Genomic DNA, 18,768 nt, shown 5'->3' with positions numbered 1-18,768 from the left:
TTCCATGGCCATTATACGACCGTGCAGAGCAACCGTCGCTTCTAACGACTCCCACAAGATGGCTGCCAATACCATTAAAAATCCACCACCATGTTTAACAGTTGGCATCAGACATTGTGGGTTGAAGGCATCCTTTGCTTTCTCCAAATGTAAACCCATCTGGATGGAGGCAAAATAGTGAACAACAACTCATTAGACAATATTACTTTTTCCCTTTGCTCATGGCTCCAGGTTTTGCCTTCCTGACACCAGGTTATGTGTCTTTGTCTTTTGGCCTTGGATACAACTGGTTTCTGAATGGCAGCCCTGCCATAAATACCAGCTTTATGAAGCTGACCACATATAGTTTTTGTTGAGTCTTTGTCACAGATGTGTTGATTAAATTCTGTGGTCATTTTTGAGGCCGTAGTACCGCAGTGGCAACTACTCTGTTAAGCGTCTCTTTCTGTCGGTGAGCTTCGACTTGCAGCCACTGTTCCTCTTTGCCTGACGTGGTTTGTCCGTGTTTGGCATATGTTGTCATCATTTTCCAGACAGTTCCCCCTGCCATATTAAATAAAAAATGCAGTTTTTGTGACTGATGGTTCTGCAATTCAAGCAGTGACTATTTGGCCTCTTTGGAGCTCTGCTAGTTGCCTCATGTTGCTTTGAAAACACACATAAAAGCGGTGTTTGTCAAACCTCATGCAAAGTTGACATACTGCTAATTGGCATTCAGCTTAATATGACTCGCCTTTGCACAGTAGCTGCCTTTGTAATTGTGATTTAGTTATTTCAAAGTTCGGATTCTTTTTCATGTGGTGTTTTCGTTATTTTGTCTAGCCCCTGTATATCCTGCTTTGCATTCAGCTATTCTCCTTAGCTCTAACTTTCATTTCCGTTTCAGCTCTTCTCTCACAGGAATGTTGACAGGACACTTTGACACCTTACGTTTGTTTGCTTGTAATAATGGAAATCTAGGAATGGAAGTTTACTCTACTCTTGAGCTCACTGTCAAGCATCAGTTCAAATGCCTAAAATGTAAAAGTAAAATTCATCAAGCCTAACTTTAAAGTAAAAAACATATTGGTGGGTATCTTGTGCCTCCTTTTATCTCTCACTCTCACTTGCTCTCTCTCTCTCAAACACACACACACACACACACACACACACACTAAGAGACTCTCACACTCGAGTGGACAGGTAACAAACATTTAGGCATCCATTATTAAAGGTCAACAGTGCGGTGCAAACAGATATTGAGAGGAAGTCTGTGTTTATGCTAATGCCCTTGTCAGACAGAGGGGCCAGCAGCTCTCTGACACCATCTATTAATAATGAGACAAGATCACAGATATGCACTGGATATGGACAAAACAATGCTGCTTTGGGGAAACAGTGGGATCTGATAGGAGGGTGAGTGAGTGCGGTGAAGCCCTCTTTACAGGCGGAGGGCTGCATATGCATGCAGTGCTTGGAAGGGAGGAGGGGGGGTGTATGAATGCATTTGTTTGTTTATTGATGTTTATGTTTTGTGTTTGTCTCACAGCGGGGGTCTTGTCTGGCCTGTTTGCAAACATCCTTGTACACGAGTAGAGACAAGCCTTCAGGGAAGCCGAGGAGAACTGAAAGGTGCAGAGAGAGAGAGAGAGAGAGAGAGAGAGAGAGAGAGAGAGAGAGAGAGAGAGGAAGGCCTGCTAGAGCACATGGGACCTCCTCAACAGGCAACCCACAGGCCAGACGCCTAAAAAATAATGTGGTCTGAATACGACAATAAATGTGACTTCAATATTTAGAAAACATTGCCTACTTTAAGAAATTCTACCTGTGACAACCCACAAACTCTTGGTTTATCCTAATGTATTAAACATAAGGTATATGAGTGTCTCCAAGAGTGATGGAACCTCATTTATAAGCCGTGACAACAGCAGATTTAGTACTGGAAGTATTGTTAATGTATGCATTGAAAACCGTTTCAGCTTCAAAATGGGGGACTGTGAGACTGTGAGGGGCCACAGCCGGTCTGTGTGCTGAACAAACGGAAGGAGCTGCAGATTGGTGTTCAGTGAAGTCCTGCTGGTAGTGATATCATCATGCTGTGTGCCCAGTCCGGACAAGGGGACTGGAGTGAGGTCAGGGGCTAATCTCTAGATTGAAATTTTTTGTGTGAGTGAGTGTATTTGTATGTCAATGTGTGTGTGTCTATGTTTGTGTGTATTGGTCTTTGTGTGCGCATGTGTCCGTCTGTCTTGCTGTACGTGTGTCTTTGTGTCTGGGTGCGCGAATGTGTGTATGTATCTGTGTGTGTGTGTGTGTGTGTGTGTGTGTGCGTGTGTGTGTGTGTGGAGGATTAGCGTGCCTCTCCAGTCCTCTGGCTGTAATCAGACGGGACACTGGCTCCATGACGGCCCACAACCCCCACCACCACCCACTGCGGGAGCGCCTCTATCCCTTTCACCCTGTCATGCATGTTTGCCTGCCGGTCTTGGGACCGCGGACCTCGGAGTACGGCAGTATGTAAAGAGTTAAAACAATTATTCTTGCTCACATCACAGTGTTCTCACATGTTCATCTGTTTCCATATTCTTCAACGCTGGCCGTGAGTTGTTGAATTTAGGAGACGCGCGGTGCAAAAGTGAGAGTCTGCCATGAGAGGGGAAGATAGGCAGCGGCGTCACCCTGGTGGTACGAGGTCGTCAGATAAACAGCCGTCACTGATCAGGTTAGTCTGAGCCCTCTGACCCCGGACTGGCCTGTCTGCTGTTAGTTTGACCCTCAACCTCGCCCTTTGTCTTGCAGACGCAATGCGCAGAACAACCCAAGTGCACACACTGGTGCACACACACACACACACACACACACACACACACACACATACACGCACACACACCCCTACTTGGCCTCTTATCCTTGACAGCCCTTATGCTCATATTAAGATCTACTCCAGTGATTTCAGGGCTATTTCAGCCATAAAGTCTCATTTGGGGGGGAAATTAGCTTGGGTCTGAGTCTTGTTACTATACAGTGCTTAATAGCATTACCATTCTTGTGGCTTTTAAATGTTAGGAAGGACTCATGGAATGGACAGAGCCATTCAAATAAATGTAATTGCCAAACATTAATTGTTTTACTGCCATCGTGCCATAATACATGGCCTTCTCTGTGCTATACCGAACTTACTGATTATAATTACTGATTACAACAATATTAATATAGGATTTAGGAGTGGATTTTTGTTTTATGCCTGTGTTTCACCTCAACACCATAAGCATAGGAGGTCTGCATCAGCCAGTTAAGGTTATAGCTGTTTTCCACCTAGTTAACTTTTCAATAGGCAAATTCCAGCTTATGGTCTGATATGGCACTCCAATATTGAGTAAGTTAAGGTAGAACAACTGACACTCACCTGGACAAACTGGAGGAGGAACAATAAAACCCACAGAGAAAAGAGAAAAAAACTCCTACACACTCAGATCCATGCAATTTTAATATTAATTGCTGAACTTTTTAAACATGAAAATTGCATGGATCTAGGTGTGCAGAAGCTTTCTCTTTTCTCAATGGCACTCCAGTGTCAAAGCTGTTTTACCGGTGTCGTGCTCGTCAGAAAAGACGATGCTGCCCTCCTCCACTGCCCATGAGACCAGAGAACCATCAGACCGCCGGAGAGGAAAGATAATCAACTTTACCAATTACACTCCATCTCAGACCACTTATTCCCCACAAAATGGCATCACTAATGCTAGAACATCACACAAATGCCTCTCAGTGTCCTGCAAGAGAGTCCAAACTACACATTTATATATTCAAACCAATAGATGCAGCAGTTCAGATTATAATCAAATCAGCTTTGAATCAGTCTCGAATGTCTTTTTAAAAAACAGCTTGTTTTCCTAGAGAAATCATTCTGCACAGTTGGACAGTTAGTATAGCTTTAGAACGCCACCAACATAAAACGGTGCAGAAACACAAGCCCTGTTCCTCTCAAAGAACTTCCTGGTTTAAATAAAGGTTGAGACGACCTCAGCCCCAGTCCCAGTTTAGGCACTGCATGAAAATTTAGGTCTGCAGGCCAAATGAATGACATTTAAAAATGTCAGTCTGTCTCTCTAAACTTGCGGTGTCTTATGCGCTTATGCACACAACAAAAACAGAAATGTGTGTGTGTGTGTGTGTGTGTGTGTGTGTGTGTGGTTGTCTGTCTGTCTTCCTGTCTGTATTTCTTTCTCTCAGTCTGTGTTAGGAAGCACCATCAACGAGTAAATTAGGGAGGGATGAGAAAAGGAGAATATGGAGCGGGAGGAGGTGGGTGGGGTGGGGTTGGGGGGCTGAGGGGGTGATGGGGGGGTGTTGGGGGGTGTTGGGGGTTTGGGGGGGGGTGGGGGGGGGGTGGGGGGGGGGTCGGGGAGATAACGATAAGCACCACTTAGGCTCTTTGATCACAAAGGATCATCAATCTACTGTCGGACCAGTGTGTCTGAGAAAGTCCTCTACTGATGAATTAAGCTCCTTTATACACACACACACACACACACACACACACACACACACACTCACACACCACGCACACACATTTGCTGTGTGTTTAATATTACTTTACCACTTTACCAAAAGCTTTATTTTCCCAACTAACTCCCAACCATACAGAAGTCATCACAGAGCGCTGTTACTGTACATGCAAGCATGAAACGATGCAATCCATCTTCAGAGTCGGAGGCCCCTGGGACCTCTCTTTCTCTCTCTCTCTCGCTCTGTCTCTCTCTCTCTCTCTCTCTCTCTCTCCTTATCCCCCTTGCTTCTCCTGGCACTCTGTTTGTCTGGAGACAAAGGGTTAAGGAGGAACAGACCCTCTGAAGAGCTGCCTGCTTAACCTCTGACCTCACGGTGCATGAGAGAGAGAAAGGAAAAAAGAGAGAAAAATAGAGGGAGAGAAAGAGAGAGAGAGATCTGACAACTTCTGGCAGACACATAACTAGGCAATAGAATGAAAATACTCTGGATAAATCTGGAAGATGAATGATTAAAATCCCTTGCAAATACATCTCTGTGGGTTACATTGATTTGTTGTATCAAAATAAGCAGGTGTGAGGAGTGAGAGGTTAGTTTTTACCATGGGAGAAACAGAAACATGAGACGCTGGGAGGGAAAAGGGAGGGCAGGAGCGTGTCTGCATGTGTGTATCTGAGTCTGTCCTAGGGAATGGTGGTTTGGGTTGGAGGGGGAGTCAAAGAGAGGAGGGGGGACCACCAACACACCCCACCCCATCCCAGCAGACCCCTCCTCTCTCTGGGCAACAGGTTGTCAGTGAGGGGGTCCAGCTGGTGGAGACTGGAGATGCCAAACAACCTGTCAGAGATAAGAAGAGGCGGACAAGGTATGCACAGCACCCCAGCACCCCAGCACCCACAGCACCCACAGCACTCTGGGAGGGGGGGGGGGGTTCTTCGCTGGGTGGGTGAGAGAAAGGACTCGGATAAGGAGAGGACACGGAGGTCCCTTATACTTGATAAGATGACATAGCACACACTTTTACACATGAAACAACCTAGATCTACAGTGGTGAATGGGATTATTGGACGCATTTTGAGTAGAAGTTACGGACAAGGAGCGGGCTGTCCCGGTTATCAGCTCCTTTATATTGACACATGCACTGAAACTGATAAACAGCACTGCACTTAAGCGTTTGCACTCATAAGGTGTTGAATGCACTTTAAATAACCCGATGGGAATGTCAATTATTTGCCTGTGCTGTGTTTTGCCTAACCACAAAGAAGAACACTACAACAAATTGACTTACTCAAAATTCTCTAAAATTTATTTTCATTTCTGTATATAAATCTGTTTTTATTCCCATAGAACAGAACATTTTGTTTGTTTATCACAACTATTTATCACCACTTGGAAATGGAGGGTGACATCAGAAACAAACCTTCAATGAGAAACAAATAACTTCAAACAATACTGTCTCGTTTCACAATTTTACAACAAACTAATCTTTACAAATCTAGAGTAATAAATACTATTGGCAGGAACAATACTATAAAACACAAACATTTCCCAAACAAAAGAGAGCTCTTTAGATCCCACTGTTACACACACAAACACACACACACACGCACACATGCACGCACACACACACACACACACACACACACACACACACACACACACACACACACACACACACGCACAAATCAAATACATATCAAGGAATGATGAGGAACGATTCTACCTCTGCATACTGATGGTTTGTAATGGCTGACTGTTAGAGCACCTTCTCTCATGTTACTGCATATAAAACTTGATTACACCAAAATAAAGCAAATTCTCAGTTTCTGTTTTGCAAAGTAGGAACCACAAACCTTTTTTATAGCTAAGAGGTGGAAGGCAATGTTGCTCAAATCTGTTACATATGCAGGGAAATAAAAATAATAAAATGTTTTACAGAACAATGCCTTTGGGGCAGGACAGTGGGGCCAATTTAGATTTAAAATAAGAGACTAATACGAGTGTTAAAACCAGTTGAAGCAGCAACATTATCACATTTACAGCAATGTGTTTCTTTGTGTTTGTGTTTTCTGAGCAATCCTCTCATGTCAAGGATCAACACTGGACTTATGAATAATTCATTAACAAACAAACATGGGCTAGCACAAAAAAAAGTGCTGAATTTCCGGTTCTGACTGGTCAGCTAGGGATGAATGAGAGGGCCGTGCTGATTGGTTGGCTCTCACTGAAAGGAGAATGCTGAATGGTCAGTTGGGGGTGACTGAGAGGACATTGGTGACAGCTGTATGACGCTGAGTTGTGCAGTTACCCAGAATGCAGTAGAAACAGTGTTTACAGGTCCCTCAGCCTGTAGCGTGGTCTAAACAAACTGTTTATCTCTATGGTGCAGTGCCTGCAGCTACTACTGCCTGTCTCACTGGGAATTAACTCATAGCAGTCTTGAGCTGAGCTGACATAGGCTATACATACACACACACACACACACACACACACACACACACACACAGACAACTCATGCCTTTCTCCTTCAATGAGACTGAGCAAGGAGCTGTGCTTTGCTCCGCTAAAGAGAAAAATGTCTCCCTCGGGCTCTACTGTGAAAGCTGAGATTATTTTGGTCAGTAAATGTTACTGCTTGTCTGATGGTGGGTCACAATTTACATCCGTCACAATGCAGAGACTGGGAGTCATTGAGACAGGAAAACAGCCCAGTACTTTTCATGGTCTGGCCTGACAGGGCTCACAGTGCAAACATTTGGACGACACCGGTCTTTGGGGTAGGGAAACACGATGAAGTACAGCTTTGATGTTCATTGTGCTGCTTGGAACGGGTTACTCTCCAGCCAACCACGCACCTCTGGGCTATTGTCTTTTTTTAACCTCTGGAGCTGGAGTTTGAATGTCCAAGTCAGTCTGTAACAATCCGCAGCTCCTTCCAACACGGGGGAGAAACATGACTAGCAGAAGAAACCTCTTCACACAGCACAAGATCACACGTTTCACAATTATGTTACAATGGTAATATCATATTTAGTCCCTATATGGTGCAGCATCTTTCAGAAGAGCAGAAAGAGGGGTTGTTTGAATTTGAGTCGTAAAATCTCCATCCGCTAATCAGTCTTTCATCGATACACTCTGGTCCAATTAGGAGGCTGCGCTCCACTCTGGGACCCCGCCCCTGATGTGTGTGTGCGTCTCAAGTGTGTGGTAGAGAGGAGGAGACAGGTTGGGGGTGTAGCGAGGATACTCTCTGAGCGGGGGGCTGAGCTGCCTGCTGTGGATGTTTTGGGAGCTCTGACGCGGCGGTCCAGAGCTCTGGCTCTGGTAGGGGTCGTGAGGGATGGGCTCGCCCAGCGGCGGAGAACTCTGGTGGGCTATGGCGCTGAGCCGAGAGCCCTGGGGGCTGGAGCTGTAGGGGGGGTGCGGGGTGTAAGGTGGGTAGGGCTCCATCGGGGTCATGGCAGGGGGCAGAGGGCAGGCGTAGGACCAGGATGTACAGCTGAGGTCATCCAGTCTGGGCTCCGAGCCGGCGAACATGCATGCCTGACGCTGTCCCATGTCTGAGCTGTAGGGGGAATCGGTGAGACCCGGGGGAGGGTTGGGGGGCAGACCGGGTGGAGGGGGAGGGGGGTAGGAGGAGGGGTGGTAGTAAGACTCGCCCTCACTTGGCGAACTACCAGTGAAGGGTTTCTTGTATGGGTGCTGGCGGTCTGCTGAAGGACAGTTCTCCTCCACTGTAGAGACAGAGCGAGAAAGAGAAGGCGAGGGAGAGAGAGACAGAGAGAGAGCGACAGAGACAGAGAGAAAATATAACATTGATTCTCAGCGTGTAGTCGGGGTCCCTGAGGGTGTGTGTAACAGTGACAAAATGACTTTGGCTAATCACAAAATGATTTATAAAATAAGAAAATACACATTTATTTCTAATATACAAATCATCCTATTTACATTTTTTTGGTAAAATTCTGTTGTGAAAAAATAAGAATAATACATGAATTCAAATAATAATATTTTAAACTTCCAGGCTCCCTCTGGTTAATCAAATAAAAAAGCCTGTAGTGTGAAAATAAATAGCATCGCTTGGTGTCAGAGTTCACTACTCTGTCTTTGCTGCTGTGTCAGGGAGTTACCAAAAGGCATTCCTTCTTGTTTTTACAGCTTGAGACTGAGACGGTGTATAAGTGTATTTTCGAAGGGTCTCTTAAACAGTGCAGCGGCTCGTGGCGTCACCCTACCTTTTCTCTTGGTGCAGTGGTAAACCTGCGGCGGCTGGCTGTGTTGCAGGTGAGGATGAGGAAGGGCGTAGGCGGCCGGCGGAGCGGGCAGCAGCTCGTGGGGACTGCTGCTGCTCAGGCCGTTCTCACAGGCGTAGGGGGAGCCCACGGCCTCGGGGGAGCCCCGCAGACCCCGCCCCTCCCCGCTGAAGGGACTCCCGCTGGAGCACACCCTCTGACGGACTGTGCTGCGAGGGACCACTGGGTAGTCCTTACTGAGGAAGGCCGAGAGAGAGAGAGAGAGAGAGAGACAGAGAGAGAGAGAGAGGTGGGTTGAGAACCACAACAAAGGCAATAGTTGACCGTGTGACTCTTGCTTGAGCGGTGGTTTGTCGACTTTGTTATGGCCTCGGGTATTTCGCATAATGCTGCCTTTCCTCACTTTGTATTTCTGTGGGATTCAAGTCAGTCTGGTGTATTGTTTTCACTCTCATTTTTTCTTCTTTTTCTTTCAAGTCTACTTAGCCATTCTCCATCCTTTCAATTCTTAACTGTCTCTCTCTCTCTCTGCCTGTACACACTGCCCCCCTGGTGAACTCTGTGGTATGTAGGGGACAGCAGGCCACATCTCTCTGTCTCTGGCTGTGCTAGTGACACATACACACACACACGCACACACACACACACACGCACACACACACTGTGCTGTTGTGAGATAATTCGCTGCTCTAAAAATAAACATCCAGCCGTATATGTCACTTCAGATAGACTCTCCTCTCCTCTCCTCTCCTCTCCTCTCCTCTCCTCTCCTCTCCTTTCCTCTCCTCTCCCTCCTCTCCTCTCCTCTCCTCATCTCTCCCCTCCTCTCCTCTCCTCTCCTCATCTCTCCCCTCCTCTCCTCTTCTCACCTCTCCCCTCCTCTCCTCTCTCACCCTCAACAGCACAATAACACGGGCGAGCTGCTTTAAAACTCCCATCTCTCCCTCCTCCTCCCTCCCCTTTCCCCTGCCCTCCTTTCTGCCTCGCTCAGTAACAGCCTCTCCCATTGGCTCGCCGAAATCCCTAAACTGCCTGACACAACAGCGCTTGAACAGAGATTAGGTCGACACGCAAACAGACACCATGTAGGGCTACCAGCTGATCAGCAGCGACAGCCTAATAGACCAGCAGCAACTTGATATCATCTATCTATCAATTTGCCACAGAAACTGGTGGCTGCTGTCTGTGTCTGGTGTTCTGCAGAGCGGGAAAGTGCTGCACAATCAGAATGGGTATTCAGGCTAAGATCAACCTTCAGGTGACAATGGCTGAGATCTCTATACCTCTTGGCTCAGCTCACACACACTCATGTCTTAGACCATATGTACCCCATCATAACAACCCTCCCCCCAGCGAGAGAGAGAGAGAGAGAGAGAGAGAGAGGGGAGGGAGGGAGAAAGAGGGAGGGAGAGAGAGTGAGGAGTGAGAGAGAGAAAAATAGAATTTGTTTCTTACAAACGCCCACACACACACGCACTGGACACACACGGGCAAAGCTGTGCTCACCCCTGTAGCTTGGCCATGCGGTGCAGTTCCATGTCGTCGCTGCCTCTGAAGCCCTTAGCAAAGGGATTATTCTCTATCTTCAACTGCGTTATCTAAAAAGGACAAAACATACCATACCTTTAACTCAGACACGGGGAGAGACACAAGCATGTGCAGCAAAACACATGCACATGCCCAAACAAACACACACATAAACACACACACACACCTGAATGCACTTGTGTGCATTCGGTTGTTTAATTGTTGTTTTCATTGACTTTAAGTCAATGGTTTACTACATAGTAAGAGGCGCTGCGGGACACTGCAGATGTTGAAAGCAGCCCCAATGCAGCTCTGGACCTCCAACATTCCTCAGCCGCTGACGTTTCTAACGGAGTGGACAGTGTTCTCGCCAGCTGACACAGAATAAACTGTTTACCTAAACAGTCGCCAGGTTTAAGGATTTCAGGCCAAAGCTTTTAGTGGTCCAAAGTTGGAAGCTTTGATGTTAAGTCTTCAAACTTTTCTCAGTGATGTCATGGAGGGAAGCATTCGTGTTTTGACGGATTTCATTTGGCTAAAGACCACGTCCATCATGCAGCTTGCAAGTGGACTTGAGATCTGACACGAGCTCAGGTCTAAACAAACTTTGAAGGGCTGATGATGCTAACAGCCTCTATCAAACCCCTGGCTCAACATTCTTAATTTCTGTGTAGGAATGTTGGAATTAGTGTAGCCGCCCATTACCATATACTATTTGTTATTATTGGATTATTGTGATAGGGGTGCAAAGTTGTTGTTGTTTTTAAATACAATAACCAAATTTTATTTTGCACAAAAGTAGCATCTAAATAAATTCATAATAATTTTGAAATGCTCCAAAATGTTATACAATGCATGTCATAATAATAATAATACTAATTGGTATTATTATTAATAACAATAATAATAATAATAATAAAATTAGTATTATTATAGAATTTAATTTAATAATTTAATTAACAATTAAATTAAATTAAATAATATCTTAGTTAATAATAGCTATAAAGTAATGTTCCATGATTGATTGGATGGGGAAAAAAACTACTTGCTGTAAATGTCTTTGTTGATCATTTCTTCACAACTAGCAATACAATAAAGCATTATTAAGACTGTTATAGATAGACAGTGTGTGGATTTTAGGCCTTTAATGTTGTTCTGAATTAAATATTTCATGAACAAGACGTCTAAAAAATAAGCATAGCAATTACATAAAACAATTCCAAAACTTGGTAGAAAAATTAGGGTTTCACATTATAATTTACTTTTTATTTATAATTCGTTATGAAATGTGATCAAATTGTGCCTGTCTCGAGAAAACTTAATTAGCGGAGTGGCTTAAGGCTTCAGCAATCTGTCTTTCTGCTAAACGGAAACTACATCAGGGAAGATCAAGGGAAAGAAACAGGTCATTACAGACCAACACTCACACACCAACCGACCACTCACACACCACACACACACACATACTCACACACTACACACACACACACACACACACACACACACACACACATGCACACACGCACACACACACTCGGATGATTTATTTTTGGCTATGTTTACAAATACAGAGTAAGGACACATAAACAATGAAGATGCAAATTGACTTTCTGGATACAAAATACAGTCAGTAATACAAACAAAGAGAGAATGTGCATAGCCTACTACACGCGCGTGCGTGCATGTGTGCGTGTGTGGGAGAGAGAGTGAACCGACCAGTTTGACTGTGAGCAGTGACCGAATGAAAACCTCAATAATACACTTATTTAAATGGTCGCGAAGCTGACAGAATAACAGATCTGATTTTGCACTCATGGGCCTTTGCGACCCATTTCCATAATTGTTAGAGCAACTACGAGGTAGCCAATAATTTCATACTGTCTAAGAGCACTTACACGCTTTCAATTCAAACGCCATTTCTGTGAAGCCAAAACATCACTAGGCCTATAATATTCCTATAATATAGGGACTTGAACTGTGTCTGTGTTTCTTAGTGAACTTAGTGACCTTATCGTACTTTATGGCATTTTTAACATCCTATGGTATCACTACAATATTCCTAATATTATTTCCTAATTAGGCTAATAGGCCTATATAATTCCTATAATAGTCCATAGGGGAGTTTTAGGCCTAGTTTTGCTGTGACACTTGTGTATTGTCCTTCTAAAACTTAGCCTATTGTAGGATAGTTTCATGATAATGGCCTACCTTGTGGTTCTGGTAGGATGTTACGGCGATGAAGGCAGTCTCGGAGAAGACGTGGGTGCAGAAAGCGGTGTTTTTCGAGCCGAACCCGTTGTTCTCGTCCGCCTTGACGATATGGAGGCGAGGCTGGTATTTGTGCATGGAGTTCAATATTATCTGCAGGAGAGATTTAGAAGGTGAGACTTGACAGACCTGCGTTGTTTCCAGAAACCCTCCAGCAGATGGGACCCGGACTGGAGGCAGACCATGCAGGGACGAAGCGGAGGGTTAACAAACTCAGGTTACCCACCTTTCAGGCTGACATAAATCTTTGGGACATAAATCTATAGTATAGGCTACATATAGGCTATTAGTAAGTAGGATCAAACTGGTTTAAGTTAGTCCTGTACGAAGAAAGGGCATTTGAAGGGGAAAAAACAAATTAATAAGCCTACTTTTCTGAAAATAGCTAAAAGGCCTAACTGTTTTTGTTGGCTGTTGTCCTAGCCTATATGTTTAGCTATATTTTTATTTAGCCTACATCACCGCTGGAGGCTGGATTGGAGACACTTGCTATGAAAAATAATCTGCAGCCCTGTGTTTATAAATTTGATAGTCTAAACCTCGGCGAGACTCCCAATGATGGCAAAGGCAGCGCACTCACAATAGCCTAACTGAAACTATTTCCCATAATACTGAAAACACAATGGCTTTAATTGGATCACGGTGCGCTGTGTGCGCGCGCGCATGTGTGTACGTGCGCGTGTGTTTATCCAGGGAGCTCAGTTTAATCGTAATGACGTGTCCACCGGTGACATACATTAGCTAATGGTCTCGAGAGTCACTGAAATCATTACCTCTAATTTAACGGACCCAAACAATACAGACAGAGAGCCTGGGAAGACTTTTCTCTGTTTGCTCCTGTACACACACACACACACACACACACACACACACACACACACACACACACACACCATACACGCACACCACACAGAAACGCTCACCTGCTCTCGTGCCGTACAGTTCACTGCACCCTTTGAAATACAGCGTGTAAGGATTTAGGCTATTCCCGTGTTCACGTGCGCTGACTGGTGTTGCACCAAGGAAACGTGGGACGGCGGGAATGTCTCCCCTCTCTGTAAAGGCTGTGATGTGTGGCCGCGCTGCCCTGGTGATTTGTGCTGTGTTGTGATGTTTGGTGAGTTATAGTCGCACTGTTGTGATGTATTCAGGAGAGTGAGCTGCACGCGCTGCCAGCTGAAGGCAGAAGTGAATGGGATCCTCGGGTTATGCCTGCCTGATGAAAGCTGGGTAACCATAGTTTGTGTAATCACTCTTCTTAAATGAACAACATCACTCAAGATTATTTATTTAAAATGCATAATATGGCTATTTACTAGCCAATAGACCAATTTCATTTCATTCGCTCTTAACATGGGCGTATATCATCTTTCAAATGAGACAATGTCTGTTTTTATTTTAGAAAAATAGTCTTACGAATATGGTTTAATACATAGACTAGCTACATTTTCAGGAAGTCAGGGTAATTTTAACTTGGGAATTTCCAGTTCAAGTCAGCTGTAGGCCTATAGGCCAAGACCTTTTTTTTTGTTTTATCCATATAAAGACAAAAATACTCTTCACCAACAATATTAAGGAGTAAAACTCACATGTCCGAAGGGGTCCAGGTGGTTGTTGGTGAGTTTGAGCTTCTGGAAAGAAACGAGCTGGCGGCTCCAGTGCGCCCCGGTGGCGGGAGAGTCTGGATGGACATAGAGCCTTCCGGGCATCGCAGGCTCTGCCTTTCCCGTTACCGACCTACGGCAAAGAAATGCAACAGATCGGAAAATGGTCGGACATTGGCACACAATGGGTCACAGTGGTTCGTCTGACCCGGCCGTGCACTGCGCTTCCCGGCTCCCCGCGGCGCAAAAGGCCTGCTGCCGCCGGCTGTGGCCTATCTGGCGCTAATTAGACGGATTCATAATGCACTGTAGTTTTATACAGTGTTTTTATACACAGCTGGAGCGTGGATGAATCGGCGCACACTAAATTACACATAGCCTAGCTATCAGACAGAAACTGGGTCTCGTCTAAAATTAAGCAAAAGGCCTAGGTGATTTTAGAAGAGTTAAGAGGCAGGCTATTGTTGTTAGGGAGCATGAAACCCTCTTAGCTGTTGTAAAATTAGCCTACTCTAAATCACGGCCTGGAGTGGCTTATTGCGCTTATGAAACGGCGGTGACACATCATTACAATAACAAGAACAATACAAATGTTCAAGAAATGTTTTATTTATAATTAATAATAGGCTAATTAAATATTAGCCTATTTTGTCCGTTCTGAAACAGTAGGAGCTAAAGAAAGTGGCTGCTTGGTGGCACAGAAGAAGAAGGCTAGGCTACCTGTTTCAGTGGTGGTTTTCCATTAGCGCATTGATATTTAAATGAACTGTTATGAGGTTACAGGTGTGCGTTTGTGTTCCACCGGCCTCCAACACGTCTAAGCCAAAAAACGGAGGGCCGGAAATATCTGTATCATAACGTTACAATAGGCTTTAGTGGGAATAGCATATAGTCCAGAACTAAAGAATGAGGAAAACCTTGGAGTCCTGACATAGCCTGCGCACAGAGGATATGTTATAGGGCTTTATAGGCTATTTTGGCTCTGAGAAGTCTTAAAAACTAGTCTGGCCTGCATTTGGAGACTGAGAGGCGTGAATACCAACTGACGTAACCTGGCAAACAAACATGAAGCTATACAATTAAAAACTAAAATAACTTAATGACGTTTTATTTAATGGGCTGCCCAGGCCTGTATTTTGACAGACAACAAATAACTAACCTGTTGTAGAGAAGCACAATCAAAAAATTGAATTTCTTAGCTCTTAAAATTGCGCACCGGCTTGGATTTCTGTCAAAACATCAGCGCGCCTAAATTGCGCACAGACCCAGGACTTTCCGTCAGAGCAGTTTATCCACAGCGCCTGTTTCCAGCCCGTTACATTGTAATACCAAATTTCTGAGGCAGACGTGGGTTGAAAAGGGGGAACATTGATGAATCTCAGTAGGACTACAGTGAGTGGTCTGTTCGGATTTAGGCTTCCTCTCAGTATAACATGCACTTGAATGGGACGCGCTAATCCAGTCTGCACCGTCTGTCCGCCCGGTGAACCCTTCCCACTGAGATTGAACCGGCGGGCAGAGACAGGGGCAAACACGGGGAACTAGGCCATCCCAGGCTCCAAGAAGGACCCCGGCCTCGGCCTCTGAGCATTAGACCTGCTAAAAAAACTCCTAGGTTTAATGTAAGGACCGCGGTTGGTTTGGATGTAGTGGAGGTTGAACCCACAATAACTGAGTTTACCCAGCTTTTATTTGCAGACTAGAGTATAAGCCTAAAGGTTATTCTACCCGCATTTTTAGGCTGACATAACCCAAATCTGTCTCATGTAAATTATATACATGCTTCCTATACATCATAGGAAGTGGTATCAAATTGATACAGTCCAAGTGACTCGAGGATGTGAACTTTTAGATTTTTTTTTCTGAAAGCATAATTGTTTTTGTTTATATTTGTGGTTGCGTAATGGAGGTCGTAGTTTCTCCTTTTAATTTAGCATATACCATTCATTTCATACGACTATGCATTCCCTGCTTTGACTTTGACTTTTACAGGGCCGGTTAAATCTAATATTAATAATAAACATAAACAAGAATGTCTACATGAAAAAGCTGACCTACAGTATAGGCCTATAGGCCTAACTGTAATGCCCTACGGCATCTTCACCAGTTAAGACCAATTGATGCAAGTTTTACATTTTGATTCCATAAATTTCAACTGAGCAGGGTATGAGTTTGGTATATTCGACATTTTGGCATTTAACTGTATATACGAACCATTTGTTGTCTGCGAATTTGTAGCGGTGGTCATCCCCGGGTACAATGTCCATGAGGAGGATGTACTTGGTTTTAGCGTTGAGTCCTGTGACCTTCACTTTGTAACTGGGGAACATCCTCCTATAGGAACATAGTCAGGGGAAAAAGTCAATATTGTCTTTCCAATGCAGAGAGCTTCAGATTATAAAAAAAAAAATGCATGGGAAAATAATATAGATCTATGAGTTCCTCTGGGGTCTGGCTACATGAAATACTGTAGGAGTAGACCTGCACATTCATAAATAGCATTTAATCCAGTTCATCAAGCCGGTCTTCAAAGACTGCGTGGGGCAACTATGAGACATGGCTTAATTAACACCAAATGAATCAAAACAGCTGCAGTCAAAAATGTATTTAATCAATAATAAAAGTTATTCCCCTACCTTCCAGCCTTGGTGATGATCATTTCAGTTCCAACTTCATCAAACTTTGTCCAAAGTTCCCTTTCATGAAGGAAAACTTTGATTCCTTCCATCCCCTGCAGCAGAATATATAATAATAAGCACCAATGCTTACTAGAAATGAAGAGGAATTCTTCTTGAAGTAAAAATCTAATTATAGGACGCTAACTGTTGGAAAAAAAAACTGCACAAAAAAAAATATATATATACAGTATTTTTTTTTTTTTTTCTTAAAGAAATTAAATTCAGACCTGGATGCACATTGCACCTCAGTGATTTGTATATTTCAAATGGGAATTAAATAATTTATAATATGATCCATAGTACATAAAAAACGCAGGACAATTATTAAATAATGACGTGAATATTTTGTCTGTGGTGAGAGTTCCTCTACGGTCCGAATTGCATCAGCAAAGTCCCTGTGAATTAATTCCTGGGGCAAATAAATCTGACTGCTGAAATCTGTACAAGTTAGATAATCAATTTGAAATCAAGAATTCAATATAATAATTTCAGTAGAAATTCATAGTGGGCCTGTACTGTACCTGCTGGTTAGACGCTGTCTGTGGTGAAGTTGGAGAGTTTAAGGCTTGTGTGTGATTTTCCTGTTTGGTCTCTTTTGGGGAATCCATGCAGTCCGAGTCCGGACGCTCTGGAAGGCCGAATGGGTCCCCGCCGTTTGCCATGTCCCACTGACACACACACACACACACACACACACACACACACACACACACACGCAATGTTACATGGATTTGGTTTATGTGGATAAGGTTTGTCGTGGGCGCATTCCCACAAACACACACAGACGTACAGAGACACACACACACACACACATACACACACGCTTTCTGTGTAAAACATTTGATAGGATATTGATTCATAACAATGAGCAGGGCTACTTGACAGCTGGATAGCTGTCAGGGAACATTTCATATCAATTCATGGCACGGAAAGGGTAATTTATTTTGAAGCATGCAGTTTGTAGTTTGTTTTTGGTGGTTTAGGCCAATAAAAGACAATGGGTAACTCAGCTCTATGATTAATACACTGATTTAATATTTAAAGAGTTGTAATGGACAGGACAAAACACTGATGATGCTAACTAAAAAAATAAAATAAAAAAATAAACAGGAATATTGGACAATATTGAGATTTGGTGTGGTATTGTCTTTGTTAGGCTAGTCTACACAAAGAGGCGGGTTATGTTAGTCTACACTGTGAGCATATGTGCACTTGATAAGGTTTTGGTGAAGAGCGAAACAAACCTTATGGTCTCCACTTTAATGCAAATTTACAAAATATGATGATAATCATAATGATTCACATTATGATAATAATGTAGAAACTTAATTACAGGACTACACTTCCACTGATAAAGAGATTAAACAGGCATAATGAACTTTAACATTGTTTTACAGTTTACCATTTCATGCCATAGCCAAATTTAATATTTACATTCAAGATTTTAGACTGTTATAGCTACAGTGATGTTAGGAAATATTAATTACATTAGTATCCTTATTTATTTTTCAAACCGTATGCATATAGAGAATTGAAGTTCCACAGTTGTGTGTCAACAGTTGAAATAGTGCAGTTTGGTGTTATTAGTAGGCTATATATGAAAATGGAAGCAGTTCCCTCTTCCATATTGCTGACATCAAAAGAAGCAAATCAAAGCCTGTGGCTGTTGTCTCCGTGTGTTGGTTTGTTTCGGATGGTCTCTCTACAGGCCTTTACCTCAAATACGCTGCACTGTTCTCCCTGCAGAAAGCACGGTCATCCTCCTGCTGCACGCGCGCGCGTGTGTGTGTGTTCAGTATCGGGTGGCCGAGCGTGTTTTTGTAGCTTGCTTAAAAAAAAATCCAACTATCCAAATGATCCAATATCGGCTTTCAAAGATCCACCATGCTGCCTGTGTAACGGTGAAGCATCATCGGCTTGTTTGCGCTCCGCTGTTTCTCCGCTTGCTGT

At 43.8% G+C, this 18,768-nt stretch overlaps 1 protein-coding gene across 1 annotated transcript; it reads right to left on the bottom strand.

The window, feature by feature from the left end:
• Nucleotides 1-7,632: 7,632 nt before the first annotated feature.
• tbx5b (T-box transcription factor 5b) lies at nucleotides 7,633-17,489 on the bottom strand. Its single transcript, XM_071899755.1, has 8 exons — nucleotides 17,340-17,489; nucleotides 16,777-16,871; nucleotides 16,355-16,474; nucleotides 14,126-14,273; nucleotides 12,477-12,629; nucleotides 10,248-10,339; nucleotides 8,724-8,977; nucleotides 7,633-8,222 (listed from the first exon to the last, which is right to left on the bottom strand). Exons 1-8 carry the CDS (start codon nucleotides 17,478-17,480, stop codon nucleotides 7,633-7,635), a joined length of 1,593 nt encoding a protein of 530 aa, XP_071755856.1. The 5' UTR covers nucleotides 17,481-17,489.
• Between the last annotated feature and the right edge of the window lie 1,279 nt (nucleotides 17,490-18,768).

Source organism: Centroberyx gerrardi, chromosome 8, assembly GCF_048128805.1.
Source record: "Centroberyx gerrardi isolate f3 chromosome 8, fCenGer3.hap1.cur.20231027, whole genome shotgun sequence".
In the NCBI taxonomy this organism is placed as follows: domain Eukaryota; kingdom Metazoa; phylum Chordata; class Actinopteri; order Beryciformes; family Berycidae; genus Centroberyx; species Centroberyx gerrardi.
Note: the sequence above shows the minus strand (reverse complement) of the source record. Positions and strands in the feature narration are given on the sequence as shown.

Bases quoted from the DNA above. Each gene is read 5' to 3' on its own strand.
- tbx5b (XM_071899755.1), bottom strand. From the start codon at position 17,480: ATGGCAAACGGCGGGGACCCATTCGGCCTTCCAGAGCGTCCGGACTCG. The intron at 16,872-17,339 runs GTACAGTACAGG...ATTCTGCTGCAG, and splicing joins AGACAGCGTCTAACCAGCAG to GGGATGGAAGGAATCAAAGT. The intron at 8,223-8,723 runs GTAGGGTGACGC...CTGTCTCTACAG, and splicing joins CCACTGCACCAAGAGAAAAG to TGGAGGAGAACTGTCCTTCA.